The sequence below is a fragment of the Chamaea fasciata genome, unplaced genomic scaffold (genome assembly GCF_029207755.1).
Source record: "Chamaea fasciata isolate MVZ Bird 193981 ecotype frontalis unplaced genomic scaffold, bChaFas1.0.hap1 SCAF_457, whole genome shotgun sequence".
NCBI classification, from domain to species: Eukaryota; Metazoa; Chordata; class Aves; order Passeriformes; family Sylviidae; genus Chamaea; species Chamaea fasciata.
This window is the reverse complement of record NW_027094542.1, coordinates 65,419-79,605: the sequence shown is the minus strand read 5'-3', so window position 1 is coordinate 79,605 and position 14,187 is coordinate 65,419. Positions and strand designations below refer to the sequence as shown.

Sequence of the window (14,187 nt, the reverse complement as noted above, 5' to 3'; positions counted from 1 at the left end):
GGGGAGGGGGAGAATTCCCAGTTCGGGGCGGGGGGGGGGGGGTTTCCCCAATTTTTAAATGGCGTCCTGCGCCTTTAAGACTTCCCCCCCCCCCCCTCCACCGACCCCACAGCGCCCCCCGGCGGCTGGGCGGGGCTTCCCGCCCTCCCTTCGGGCCTGGCTCGGCTCTTTCCGCCAACGGCGAGCTCTGATTGGCCGCCTCCCTCGCGCCGCCCCCTCCTCATTGGCCGCTCGCTTCCGCCGCGCGCGCCTCCCCCCCACCCCTCCATTGGCCGCGGCGCTCGCGCCGCCGCTGAGTGACAACCGCGCACCCCCCCCCGCGCTCCCCTCAGACCCCCGCCGGACGCGGGGGCGGCAGGACGGGGGGGGGGCCACGCTGCGCTGCCGCCGCTTCTTCCGCGCTCGGGTAAGGCCCGGCTTTTTAAACCCTGAAAGGGGAAAAAGGAGATGATTCATTTATTTATTTATTTATTGTTTAGGCCTTAAAAAAAAAAATTTATGTGTATGAAGGGATGGCGGCGGAAATGAAGGGCCCCGGAACTTGCAGGAATCACCCCTTTGGGGAGGGGAGGGGGGTTTATTTCTTATTTTTTTTTTTTCCTCACTCCCGGTGCCCGGCGGGCGCTGCCGGGAGTTGTAGTTCTGAGGGGGGGGGGGGGGAGAACCCCCTGAGGGAGGGGAGGGGTTTTGAGGGAAAAAAAGGCGATTTTTGGGGTTGTTTTGGGGTTTTTTGGGTCGCTGAGGGGTTTTGGGGGTTTGTGTTTTGATGTGGGGCCGGGGGGGGGAATTCAGGGAACCTTTGAGGGACGGACTCGGGGGCAGGGGGGCCCTGAGGGGATTTTTTTTGTTTTGAGGAGAAAAATCGGGATTTTTGAGGCGAATTTGGGGATCGCGGACTGTTTTGAAGGGAAAAAAAACAACAAAAACCTCCCGCTGGGATTTAAGAGAAATTCGGGGGTTCTGAGAGGTTCACGGCGTGTTTTGGGAGAATAAAGGTGATTTTAGGAGGATTTGAGGTTCCTGAGGGGCTCTGGGCTTGGGTTTTGATGGGGAGAAAAGAAAAATTGTGGTTTAGGGTGAATTTAAGCTTCCGGGGTTGTGTTTTGAGGGGGGAAAAAATGTGATTTTGCGGGGAAAAATGGTGATTTTAGGAGGAAAAATTGAGATTTTAGGAGGAAAAATGGTGATTTTAGGAGGGAATTTCAGGTCCCTGAGGGGATCCCGGCGATTTCTGAGGGAAAAATTGAGATTTTAGGAGGAAAAAATTGAGATTTTAGGAGAAATTTCAGGTCCCTGAGGGGATCCCGGCGATTTCTGAGGAAAAAATTGAGATTTTAGGAGGAAAAATTGAGATTTTAGGAGGAAAAATTGAGATTTTAGGAGGAAAAATGGTGATTTTAGGAGGAAAAAATTGAGATTTTAGGAGAAATTTCAGGTGCCTGAGGGGATCCCGGCGATTTCTGAGGGGAAAAAATTGAGATTTTGGGGGAATTTAAAGTTCCAGGGTTGTATTTTGAGGGGAAAATTTGTGATTTTCAGGGAATTTGGGGTCCCTGAGGGGTTCTGGGGGTCCCAAAAAAATCACCCGAATTTTCCCCCCCAAAATCACCCGAATTTTCCCCAAAATCACCCGAATTTTCCCCCAAAAATCACCCGAATTTTCCCCCAAAAATCATCCGATTTTTCCCTCAAAATCATCCGATTTTTCCCCCAAAATCACCCGAATTTCCCCCAAAATCACCCGAATTTCCCCCCAAAATCACCCGAATTTCCCCCAAAATCACCCGAATTTCCCCCCAAAATCACCCGAATTTTCCCCAAAATCACCCGAATTTCCCCCAAAATCACCCGAATTTCCCCCAAAATCACCCAAATTTTCCCCCCAAAATCACCCGAATTTCCCCCAAAAATCACCCGAATTTCCCCCAAAATCACCCGAATTTCCCCCAAAAATCACCCGAATTTCCCCCCAAATCACCCGAATTTCCCCCAAAATCACCCGAATTTCCCCCAAAATCACCCGAATTTCCCCCAAAATCACCCGAATTTTCCCCCCAAAATCACCCAAATTTCCCCCAAAATCACCCAAATTTCCCCCCAAATCACCCAAATTTCCCCCAAAATCACCCGAATTTCCCCCAAAATCACCCGAATTTCCCCCAAAATCACCCAAATTTCCCCCAAAATCACCCAAATTTCCCCCAAAAATCACCCGAATTTCCCCCAAAATCACCCGAATTTCCCCCAAAATCACCCGAATTTCCCCCAAAATCACCCGAATTTCCCCAAAATCACCCGAATTTCCCCCAAAATCACCCGAATTTCCCCCAAAATCACCCGAATTTCCCCCCAAAATCACCCGAATTTCCCCCAAAATCACCCGAATTTCCCCCAAAATCACCCAAATTTTCCCCCAAAATCACCCAAATTTCCCCCAAAATCACCCGAATTTCCCCCAAAAATCACCCGAATTTCCCCCAAAATCACCCGAATTTCCCCCCAAATCACCCGAATTTCCCCCAAAATCACCCGAATTTCCCCCAAAATCACCCGAATTTCCCCCAAAATCACCCGAATTTTCCCCAAAATCACCTGAATTTCCCCCCAAAATCACCCGAATTTCCCCCAAAATCACCCAAATTTCCCCCAAAAATCACCCGAATTTCCCCCAAAATCACCCAAATTTTCCCCAAAATCACCCGAATTTTCCCCCAAATTTGGATTTTTTGGGGAATTTTTCGTTCATTTGGGGGTTGAGTTGGTTTCTCTGGGAATTCATTGGAGGTTTTGGGTTTAATTTGAGCTTTTTTGGGGGTTCGTTGGTTAATTTGGGGGTTCATTGGTTAATTTGGGGTTAATTGGTTAATTGGGGGTTAATTTGGGTAATTTTAGGGTTAATTTGGGGATTTTTAGGATTAATTTGGGGTTTTTTAATTAATTTGGGTATTTTTAGGATTAATTTTGGGGATTTTTGGGATTAATTTGTTTTTTCTGAGGATTAATTTGGGGTTTTTTGGGATTAATTTATTGATTTTGGGGGATTCATTTGTTAATTTTAGGATTAATTTGGGGGTTTTTTTTAATTAACTTGTTAATTTTTAGGATTAATTTGGGGTTTTTTAAATTAATTTGTTAATTTTTAGGATTAATTTGGAGTTTTTTGGGATTAATTTATTGATTTTGGGGGATTCATTTGTTAATTTTAGGATTTATTTGGGGTTTTTTTTAATTAATTTGTTAATTTTTAGGATTTATTTGGGGTTTTTTAAATTAATTTTTTAATTTTTAGGATTAATTTGGGGTTTTTTTTAAATTAATTTGGGTATTTTTAGGATTAATTTGGGTTTTTTTTTTAATTAACTTGTTAATTTTTGGGATTAATTTGGCTTTTTTTGGGGGGTGATCACAAACTCTAATTCCCATTTTCCCCCTTTTCAACCCCAAATTCTTCTTCCAACTCCAGCACTTCCTGCTCCAAACCCGCAACTCCTTAATTACCCGGTTCATTAACCCCCAATTAACGAAGACAGAGGCAATTAATGAACCCCCAGCTCCGGTTTTGAGGTAAAATCCCCAAATTTTGGGGGTTTTTTGGTTTTTTTCTTCCTCCTGGAATCTCTGCACTTCAGGCGAGTTCGACTTTGTCATCTCGGAAAGTGAATTCCTGGCTTTAATTAATTACTGCGGATTAATTGACACCAAATTAGGGGTTGAGCTCCTTTTTTTTCCCTTTTTAAACTTTTTTTTCCACTTTTTTCCCATTTTTTTCCATTTTTTTGAGGGGTAAATTCCAGGATTTTTTTTTATAAATTCCATGATTTTTTTTTTGTAAATTCCAGGATTTTTTTTTGTAAATTCCGTGATTTTTTGGGGGTAAATTCCGTAATTTTTTGGGGGGTAAATTCCATAATTTTTTGGGGTAAATTCCATGATTTTTGGGGGTAAATTCCAGGATTTTTTTGGGTTAAATTCTGTAATTTTTTTGGTTTTTTTTTTTGGTCAGAATTCCACAATTTTATTTTGGAAATTCCAGGATTTTTTTTGTAAATTCCTTGATTTTTGGGGAGTAAATTCCATGACTTTTTCGGGTAAATTCCAAGATTTGTTTTTTTTGGTAAATTCCATGATTTTTTGGGGTTAAATTCTGTAAATTTTTTTTTTTTTGGTCAGAATTCCACAATTTTCTTCTGGAAATTCCAGGATTTTTTTTGTAAATTCCATAATTTTTGGGGGGTAAATTCCATGATTTTTGGGGGTAAATTCCATGATTTATTTATTTTTTTTTTGGTAAGTTCCATGATTTTTTTGGGTTAAATTCTGTAAATTTTTTTTTTTTTGGTCAGAATTCCACAATTTTCTTTTGAAAATTCCAGGATTTTTTTTTTTTTTTTTTGGTGGGCGGGGTGGGGTGGGAAGAGGGAGAAGAAATTCCATGAAATTTCACAAGCATCCCGCGATTTATTTATTTAATTTTTTAAAAACCTAAATTCCGGATTTTCTGCGGGGAAATTCCCGGATGTTTCGGGAGAGGAAATCCCACAATTTTTTTTTTTCCCTTTTTTTTTTTTTGTTTCCAAGGACCCTCCATCATTCCCTTCCTAAAATCCCCGGGAATTCTTGACTCCTCCCCCTCCGCCATGCGCCGCCGCCGCCGCTGCTCCGCGTCCCCGGATTCCCTGCGGAGAACCCGCCAAGCCCTGGCCTCCTCCTTCGCCTGGCCATGAACCCGTCCCAGAATTCCGCCTTCGGATCATGAATTCCCAACGCTCCGAGCTCCCCAACCTCCCCAAAATGGGCGTGCGAGCCCGCGTGGCCGAGTGGCCCCCGCGCTCCAAAACCGCCAAAAACCCTCCCGGAAAAGCCGGAAAATCCCCGAGTTTTCCTTCCCCTCCCTCCCACTCCAAACCTTTCCATCGTTTGCCTCGGAGGTCTCAGCAGAATTCCAAGGAGGTGGAATTCCAGGAGGGAGTTTGGGCGATTCCTTTGAGGCAGAGGAGCAGCAGCGAGGTGACTCTGAGCGAGTGCGATCCCGAGGAAATCCCGGAAAGCCGGGGCAATTCCAACAATCCCGGCTTGTTCCGGGAATACGGCAGCACTTCCTCCATCGACGTCCAGGGAATCCCGGAGCAGAGTTTCTTTGAGATGCTCAGGGAGTTCAGGACTAAAAAACCCGAATTTTCCGCCGGGAAATTGGAATTTTCCGCCGGGAAATCGGAATTTTCTGCCGGGAAATCAGAATTTTCCGCCGGAAAATTGGAATTTTCTGCTGGAAGATCGGAATTTTCCACTGGAAGATCGGAATTTTCCGCTGGGAAATCAGAATTTTCCGCCGGAAAATCAGAATTTTCTGCCGGAAAATCGGAGTTCTCCGCCGGAAAATCGGACTTCTCCTCCAAACCGGATTTCCCCGCCTCCAAATCGGAATTCTTTGCCTCCAAACCCGACTTGCCCGGCCCGAAAGCCGATGCCGGCGAAGAATTCCCTCCGCCCAAGGACAAAACCCGCCGCCGCTGCCCCAAAGCCGACGACTCCCTCTTCAAAAAACTCCTCGGCCCCGCCAAAGACCCCGAGGAGCCCCAAAAACCCGGCAAAACCTGGACCCGCCGGAAAAACTTCGCCCACTTCGACGTCCAGAGCATCTTCTTCGAGGCCGTTTCGCCCGGATCCGCCGGCGGCCGGCGTCGCAACACCACCACCGGCGCCTCGGCCGCTTCCGCCGCCTCCGACTCCGTCTCCCCCGGCGCCGAGGATCTCAACTCCAAGGAGAACTTGGAGTTGGATTTGGGCGACGACACCAGCAACGAGCTGCTGTTGAGCTGTCCTCACTTCAGGAACGAGATCGGCGGCGGCCGGGCCGAACGCGACGTCAGCTTCGTCCGATCCCATCCCGCTCGCCCGGCCGCTCCGGCCTTTTTGGCCGAATGCGGGAACGTTGGGAGACCCACCAACGCCGGCGTCTCCCTGCTGGAATTCCCCAAGGAGCAGCGGAGGAACCCCGAGAGGCTCCGGAGTTACAGCGTGGAGCACGTCGACTTGGGGGCGCGCTACTATCGCGATTATTTCCACGGGAAAGGTTTGGGGGGGGGGGGCGGCGCCTTGGGGGGGGAATTTCTCGGGATTTTGGCCGGAATTTTCCCCCATTTTTCCTGAGGTCTTCCCTGATTTTTCCTCTTTTCTCCCCAGTTTTCCAGCTTTTTTCCCATTTTTCCCCATTTTCCCCCATTTTCCCACCATTTCCCCCCATTTTTCCCCATTTTTCCCCATTTTTTCCCATTTTTTCCCATTTTTCCCCATTTTTCCCCATTTTCCCCCATTTCTCCCCATTTTTCCCCATTTTCCCACCATTTTCCCCCATTTTTCCTGAGGTTTTCCCTGCTTTTTTCTCTTCTCTCTCCATTTTTCCAGCTTTTTCCCATTTTTCCCCATTTTCCCCCATTTTCCCACCATTTCCCCCCATTTTTCCCCATTTTCCCCCATTTTCCCCCATTTTTCCTGAGGTTTTCCCTGCTTTTTTCTCTTTTCTCTCCATTTTTCCAGCTTTTTCCCATTTTTCCCCATTTTCCCCCATTTTCCCACCATTTCCCCCCATTTTCCCCCATTTTCCCCCATTTTTCCCCATTTTTCCTGAGGTTTTCCCTGATTTTTCCTCTTTTCTCTCCAGTTTTCCACCTTTTCCCCATTTTTCCCCATTTTTCCCCATTTTTTCCCATTTTCCCCCATTTTCCCCCATTTTCCCCCATTTTTCCCCATTTCCCCCCATCTTCCCCCATTTTTCCCCATTTTTCCCCATTTTTCCCCATTTTTCCCCATTTTCCCCCCATTTTTCCTGAGGTTTTCCCTGATTTTCCCTCATTTCTCTCCAGTTTTCCACCATTTTCCCCATTTTCCCCCATTTTTCCCCATTTCCCCCCATTTTCCCCCATTTTTCCCCATTTTCCCCCATTTCCCCCCATTTTTCCTGAGTTTTTCCTGCTTTTCCCTCATTTCTCTCCATTTTCCCACCACTTTTCCCCATTTTTCCCCATTTTCCCCATTTTTCCTGAGTTTTCCCAATCTTTTCCTGAATTTCCCTGGTTTTTTTTTCCCATTTTCCCACCGTTTCCCCCCATTTTCCCTGAAATTTCTCCCATTTTTTCCTCTATTTCCCCTTTTCTTCCCCATTTTCCCCGATTTCCCCCCGTTTTCCCCAATTTTCCCGTTTTTTCCCCATTTCCCTCCGTTTTCTCCCCATTTTCCCTGAATTTCCCCTCTTTTTCCCTGATTTCTCCCCCACTTTTTCCTGAATTTTCCCCCATTTTTCGCTGCTGCTTTTCCCTGTTGATTCCCATTTTTCCCCCTCTCTCCCCATTTTCCCATTTTTTCCCTTTTCCTCCTTTTCCCTGTTTTCTCTTCAATTCTCATTTCCCCATTTTCTCTCCATTTCCCCCATTTCCCCCAATTCCTATTTTCCCCTCCCAAATTCCCAGTTTCCCCCATTTTTCATCCCCAAATCCCCCTTTTTCTCCCCAAATTCCCATTTTTCCCTCCAAAATTTCCATTTCTTCCCTTTTTTCTCCCTCAAATTTCCTTTTTTTTCCATTTTTCTCCCCCGAATTCCCATTTTTCCTCACTCTTCTCCCCCAGATCTCCATTTTCCCCTCCCAAACTCCCATTTTTCCCTGTTTTTCCCTCCAAAATTTCCATTTTTTTCCTCTTTTCTCCCCCAAATCCCCATTTTTCTCCCCAAATCCCCATTTTTCCCTCTTCCCCCCCAAATCCCCATTTTTCTCCCCAAATCCCCATTTCTCATCCCCAAATCCCCATTTTTCCCTCTTTTCCCCCCAAAATCCCCATTTTTCTCTCCAAATCCCCATTTTTTTCCCTCTTTTCCCCGCAAAATCCCCATTTTTCCCTCCCAAACTCCCATTTTTCCCTCTTTTCCCCCCAAAATCCCCATTTTTCCCCCCAAATCCCCATTTTTCTCCCCAAATCCCCATTTCTCATCCCCAAATCCCCATTTTTTCCCTCTTTTCCCCCCAAAATCCCCATTTTTCCCTCCCAAACTCCCATTTTTTCCCTCTTTTCCCCTCAAATCCCCATTTTTCCCCCCAAATCCCCATTTTCCCCCCCAAAATCCCCATTTCTCATCCCCAAATCCCCATTTTTTCCCTCTTTTCCCCCCAAAATCCCCATTTTTCCCTCCCAAACTCCCATTTTTTCCCATTTTTTCTCCCCAAATCCCCATTTTTCATTCCCGAATCCCCATTTTTCTCCCCAAATCCCCATTTTTCCCCCCCAAAATCCCCATTTCTCATCCCCAAATCCCCATTTTTTCCCGTTTTTCCCCTCAGAACACTCCAACTATTTTGGGGTCGACGAGAAGCTGGGGCCGGTCGCCGTCAGCATCCGGCGCGAGCGGCTGGAGGAGCCCTCGGAGCACGGCCCCCAGTTCCAGCACCGCCTCATCTGCCGCACCAGCCAGGTCGCTGAACGCCCCCGGAATTCCCGCCAAAATCCCCGGAATTCCCGCAAAAAAACGCCACAATTCCGGGGGAAAAATCCCGGAATTCCAGGGGGAAAAAACAAAAAAAAAAAATCCCAGAATTCCGGGGAAATAATCCAGGAATTCCAGGGGGGAAAAAAAAATTCCAAAATTCCCTCCAAAAAAACCTCCAAAATTCCCTCCAGAAAAGCTCCAAAATTCCCTCCAAAAAATCCCAGAATTCCAGGAAAAAAAGCTCCAAAATTCCCTCCAAAAAAATCCCAGAATTCCAGGGAAAAAACCGGGATTTTGGGGAGTATCAAGAGTTGTGGCAAATCAGGAAAATTAAATCCCTAAAATCAGGATAAAATTCCCTCAGTTTCGGGATAAAATTCCTGCAAATTTGGGATGAAATTTCCCCAGTTTTGGGATGAAATTCCCTCAGATTTGGAACAAAATTCCCTCAATTTTGGGATAAAATTCCCCCGATTTCAGTGTAAAATTCCCACAATTCCAGGCAGAAATCCCTCAATTTCAGAATAAATTTCTGCCAGATTTGGAATAAAATTCTCCTCTTTTTTTGGGATGAAATCCCCACATTTTGGGCATAAAAATCCCTTTAATTTCAAGATAAAACTCCCCCAGTTTTAGGATAAAATTCCTTCATTTTCAGGACAAAATTCTCAAATTTTCAGGATAAAATTCCCACAGTTATTGGGATAAAATGTCCCCGATTTCAGGGCAAAACTCTTTCCATTTCACAACGAAATTCCCTTTAATTTCGGGATAAAATTCCTTCATTTTCGGGATAAAATTCCCCCAATTTCGGAATCAAATTCCCCAATTGTGGAATCAAATTCCCCCAATTTCAGAATCAAATTCCCCAATTTCAGGATAAAATCCCCCCAATTTCAGGATTCAATTCCCCCAATTTCAGGATCAAATTCCCCCAATTTCAGGATTCAATTTCCCCAATTTCAGGATTAAATTCTCCCAATTTCACAATCAAATTCCTCAATTTCAGGATTAAATCCCCCCAATTTCAGGATAAAATTCCCTCAATTTCGGGATCAAATTCCCCCAATTTCAGGATTAAATCCCCCCAATTTCAGGATCAAATTCCCTCAATTTCGGGATCAAATCCCCCAATTTTGGGATCAAATCCCCCAATTTCAGGATTCAATCCCCCAATTTCAGGATTCAATCCCCCAATTTCAGGATTCAATTCCCCCAATTTCAGGATTCAATTCCCCCAATTTCGGGATCAAATCCCCCAATTTCAGGATTCAATCCCCCAATTTCAGGATTCAATTCCCCCAATTTCGGGATCAAATTCCCCCAATTTCAGGATTCAATTCCCCCAATTTCAGGATCAAATTCCCCCAATTTCAGAATCAAATTCCCCAATCTCACAATCAAATTCCCCCAATTTCGGAATCAAATCCCCCAATTTCACAATCAAATTCCCCCAATTTCAGGATTAAATTCTCCCAATTTTGGGATCAAATCCCCCAATTTCGGGATTCAATCCCCCCAATTTCGGGATCAAATCCCTTCAACCTCAGGACCAAACCCCCTCAAATCCCAAATCAAATCCCTCAAATTTCGGACCAAATCCCCCCAAACTCCCGGAATCAAACCCCCCCCTTCAACTTCCACCCTAAACCCCCATAATTCCCCCCAAATTTCTCCTTTTTTTTTTAACCTTTCTCACCCCCGACCCTTTTTCCCGGTTTTTCTTTTCCGCTTTCCAGCTGGTGACTCTCCGCGGCTCCATCCTGGAAGACGCCACGCCCAGCACGTCCAAGGCCGGCTCCGTGCGCGGAATTCCGCTGCGCGACGTCCTGGAGTTCGTCGTGCCCGAGCTCAACATCCAGTGCCTGAGGCTGGCGCTGCCCACGCCCAAAGTCACCGAGCAGCTGCTCAAGCTGGACGAGCAAGGGGTCGGCGTTCCCAAAAATCTGGGAGAAGTCGGGAATTTCGGGGGGTTTTCTGGGATTCGCGGGGGACTTTTCGCCATTTTTTCTGATTTTTTGGGGGATTTTTTGGGATTTTTTTGGAGATTTTTGTGAGAATTTTGAGGGATTTTTTGGGGATTTTTTTAGAGTTTTTTTCCCAGGATTTTCTGGGAATTTTGGGGATTTTTTGCGGGTTTTTTTTCTGATTTTTTTTCGCGATTTTTTGGAGGATTTTTTTGGATTTTTTTGGAGATTTTGTGAGAATTTTGGAGGGTTTTTTGAGGATTTTTTTGGAGATTTTTTTCCCCCAGGATTTTCTGGGAATTTTTGGGATTTTTTCCTGATTTTTCGCGGGTTTTTTCAGGATTTTTTTCGCGATTTTTTCGCGATTTTTTGGAGGTTTTCTGGGATTTTTTTTAAAATTTTGGGATTTTTTTTTTAGGGATTTGGGGGTTGAAGGATTCCTGGGATTTGGGGGTTTCTGTGTTTTTAGGGAATTCCTGAGATTTGGGGAGAATTCCTGGGATTTGGGGGTGGCTGGGATTTCCACGCCCAAAGTCACCGAGCAGCTGCTCAAGCTGGACGAGCAAGGGGTCGGCGTTCCCAAAAATCTGGGAGAAGTCGGGAATTTCGGGGGATTTTCTGGGATTCGCGGGGGATTTTTCGCCATTTTTTCTGATTTTTTGGGATTTTTTTGGAGATTTTTTGAGATTTTTAAAAGATTTTCTGGGAATCTTTTGAGGATTTTTTTTAATTTTTTTTGAGATTTATTCCCAGGATTTTCCGGGAATTTTTTGGAATTTTTTCGGATTTTTTTTTGATTTTTCGTGATTTTTTCTGATTTTTTTTGCGATTTTTTTCGAGGTTTTTTTGAGATTTTTTCAGATTTTCTGGAGATTTTTTCCCAGGATTTTCTGGAATTTTTGGGGTTTTTGGGGGGGATTTGTTAAGATTTTTTGTGATTTTTTTTGGAATTTCTAGGATATTTGGGGGAATTTGAGGGGATTCCACGCGTTGAAGGATTCCTGGGATTTGGGGGTTTCTGGGATTGGGGAACTCCTGGGATTTGGGGATTTTGGGAGATTTTTTGGGGAATTTTTGAGGGATTTTTTGTGATCTTTTGGAGATTTTGTGAGATTTTTTAGAGATTTTTGGGGGATTTTTTTTGGATTTTTTTTTTGGAGATTTCTTTCAGGATTTTCTGGGAATTTTTGGGAATTTTTCAGGATTTTTTTGTGGGGGATTTTTGGGGAATTTTTTCCCCATTTTTTTCTGACTTTTCAGGGATTTTTTGGAGGTTTTTTCCCAGGATTTTCTGGGATTTTTGGAGGGGTTTTTTTGGGTCTCCTGGGATTTTCTGGAGGTTTTTTGGATTTTCTGGGGGGGATTTTCTGGGAATTTTTGGGTTGGTTTTTTTTTGGGGGGGGGAGGGGGATTTTTTAGGATTTTTTAGAGATTTTTGGGGGGGGGTTTAGTTTTTTTTTTCCGTTTTTTTTTGGATTTTTTTGAGAATTTCTGGAATTTTTTTCCCCATTTCTTCCCAGATTCTTTTTTGGGGGGGGGGAATTTTTTCGTTGGTTTTTTTTAATTATTATTATTTTTTTTAAAACCTTTTCGGGGGGGGGAATTTCTGCGGCTTTTTGGGATTGGGGTGGAATTCCCGGAAATCCCGAATCCCCGTTTTTCCCGCAGCTCTGCCGGCGGCACAAGGTGGGGATCCTTTACTGCAAGGCCGGCCAGAGCTCGGAGGAGGAGATGTACAACAACGAGGCCGCCGGGCCCGCCCTCGACGAGTTCCTCACGCTCCTGGGCGAGAAGGTCTCCCTCAAATCCTTCACCAAATACGCCGCGCAGCTCGACACCAAGAGTGAGTCCTGCGAGTTCTCGGCATCTGGGATCTCACCGGGAAGATCCCGAGGGTTGAAGGATTCCAGGAACGGATTCCGAGAGTTGGGAGATCCCAAAGGTTGAAGGGTTCCAAGAGTTGGTTGATTGCAAGGGTTGAGGGACCCCAAGAACTGGAAGATCCCAGGGGTTGAAGGATTCCAGGAATGGATTCTGAGAGTTGGGAGATCCCAAGAACTGGAAGATCCCGAGGGTTGAAGGATTCCAAGAGCTGGGAGATCCCAAAGGTTGAGGGGTCCCAGGAATGGATTCCAGGAGTTGAGGGATCTCAAGGGTTGAGCAATTCCAAGATTTGGGAGGTCCCAAGAGTTGGGTGATCCCAGAAGTTGGGTGATCCCGAGAGTGGAAGGATCCCAAAGGTTGGGTGGAGGATTCCTGAGATCAGGAGATTTCAAAACGTGAAGGATCCCAAGGGTTGAGGAATCCCAAGAATTGGAAGATCCAAAGGGTTGGGCGATCCCAAGAGCTGAAGGATCCCAAGGGTTGGGTGGTCCCGGAAGTTGGAGGTTCCCAAGGGTTAAAAGATTCCAGGGATGGATTCCGAGAGCTGGGGGGATCCTGAGGGTTGAAAGGTCCCAAAAGTTGAGGGATTCCGAGAGTTGAGGGATCCCAAGAACTGGAAGATCCCAAGGGTTGGGAGATCTCAAGGGTTGGGTGGTGCCTAAGGTTGAAGTCTCCCGAGGGTTGGTTGGACACCAAGAGTGACTTTTGGGAACATTCCCGGCAGTTCCCGGCATTTCCCGGCATTTCCCCGGCATTTCCCCGTCAGTTCCCGGCATTTCCCCGGCATTTCCCCGGCAGTTCCCGGCAGTTCACCGGCAGTTCCCCGGCATTTCCCCGTCAGTTCCCGGCATTTCCCCGGCATTTCCCCGTCAGTTCCCGGCATTTCCCCGTCAGTTCCCGGCATTTCCCCGGCATTTCCCCGGCAGTTCCCGGCATTTTCCCGGCATTTCCCCGGCATTTCCCCGGCAGTTCCCCGGCATTTCCCCGGCAGTTCCCGGCATTTCCCCGGCAGTTCCCGGCATTTCCCCGGCAGTTCCCCGGCAGTTCCCCGGCATTTCCCCGGCAGTTCCCGGCATTTCCCCGGCATTTCCCCGTCAGTTCCCGGCATTTCCCCGTCAGTTCCCGGCATTTCCCCGGCATTTCCCCGGCAGTTCCCGGCATTTTCCCGGCATTTCCCCGGCATTTCCCCGGCAGTTCCGGCATTCCCCGGCAGTTCCCGGCATTTCCGCTTTCCCGGCAGTTCCCATGTCCCCGGCATTTCCGGCAGTTTCGATCCCCGGCCAAGTCTTCCCGCAGTTCCCGCATTTCCCCGCATTTCCCCGGCATTTCCCCGTCAGTTCCCGCATTTCCCCGCATTTCCCCGGCAGTTCCCGGCATTTCCCCGGCAGTTCCCCGGCATATCCCCGGCATTTCCCCGGCAGTTCCCGGCATTTCCCCGGCATTTCCCCGGCAGTTCCCGGCATTTCCCCGGCATTTCCCCGTCAGTTCCCGGCATTTCCCCGTCAGTTCCCGGCATTTCCCCGGCATTTCCCCGTCAGTTCCCGGCAGTTCCCGGCAGTTCACCGGCTTTTCCCGTTTCCCGCAGCCGACTCCACGGGCACGCACTCGCTCTACACCACGTACCAGGACTACGAGATCATGTTCCACGTGTCCACCATGCTGCCCTACACGCCCAACAACCGCCAGCAGGTCCCGCCGCAGCTTCCGCACCGCGCCGGGGTCGTCCGTCCCTGGGGGTCGGCGGATCCCCAGGGTTGGGAGATCCCGAAGTTCGGTTGGAAGATCTCTGGGATTGGGGGATCCCAAGGGTTGGACGGTCCCAAAGATTGGTTGAGTGATCCCAAGGATTGGTTGGATGAT

At 46.9% G+C, this 14,187-nt stretch overlaps 1 protein-coding gene across 1 annotated transcript in view; it reads left to right on the top strand.

Annotated features, from left to right (window-relative positions):
- The first annotated feature begins 117 nt into the window (after positions 1-117).
- Positions 118-14,187, top strand: part of SIPA1L3 (signal induced proliferation associated 1 like 3) — a 37,791-nt gene continuing 23,721 nt past the window's right edge. The window contains exons 1-7 of the mRNA XM_066208746.1: positions 118-406; positions 3,464-3,564; positions 4,579-6,073; positions 8,331-8,461; positions 10,216-10,404; positions 12,112-12,286; positions 13,913-14,016. Of these exons, the coding sequence (XP_066064843.1) occupies positions 4,753-6,073; positions 8,331-8,461; positions 10,216-10,404; positions 12,112-12,286; positions 13,913-14,016 (1,920 nt within the window). The 5' untranslated portion in view covers positions 118-406; positions 3,464-3,564; positions 4,579-4,752. The remainder of the gene's footprint in view (positions 407-3,463; positions 3,565-4,578; positions 6,074-8,330; positions 8,462-10,215; positions 10,405-12,111; positions 12,287-13,912; positions 14,017-14,187) is intronic.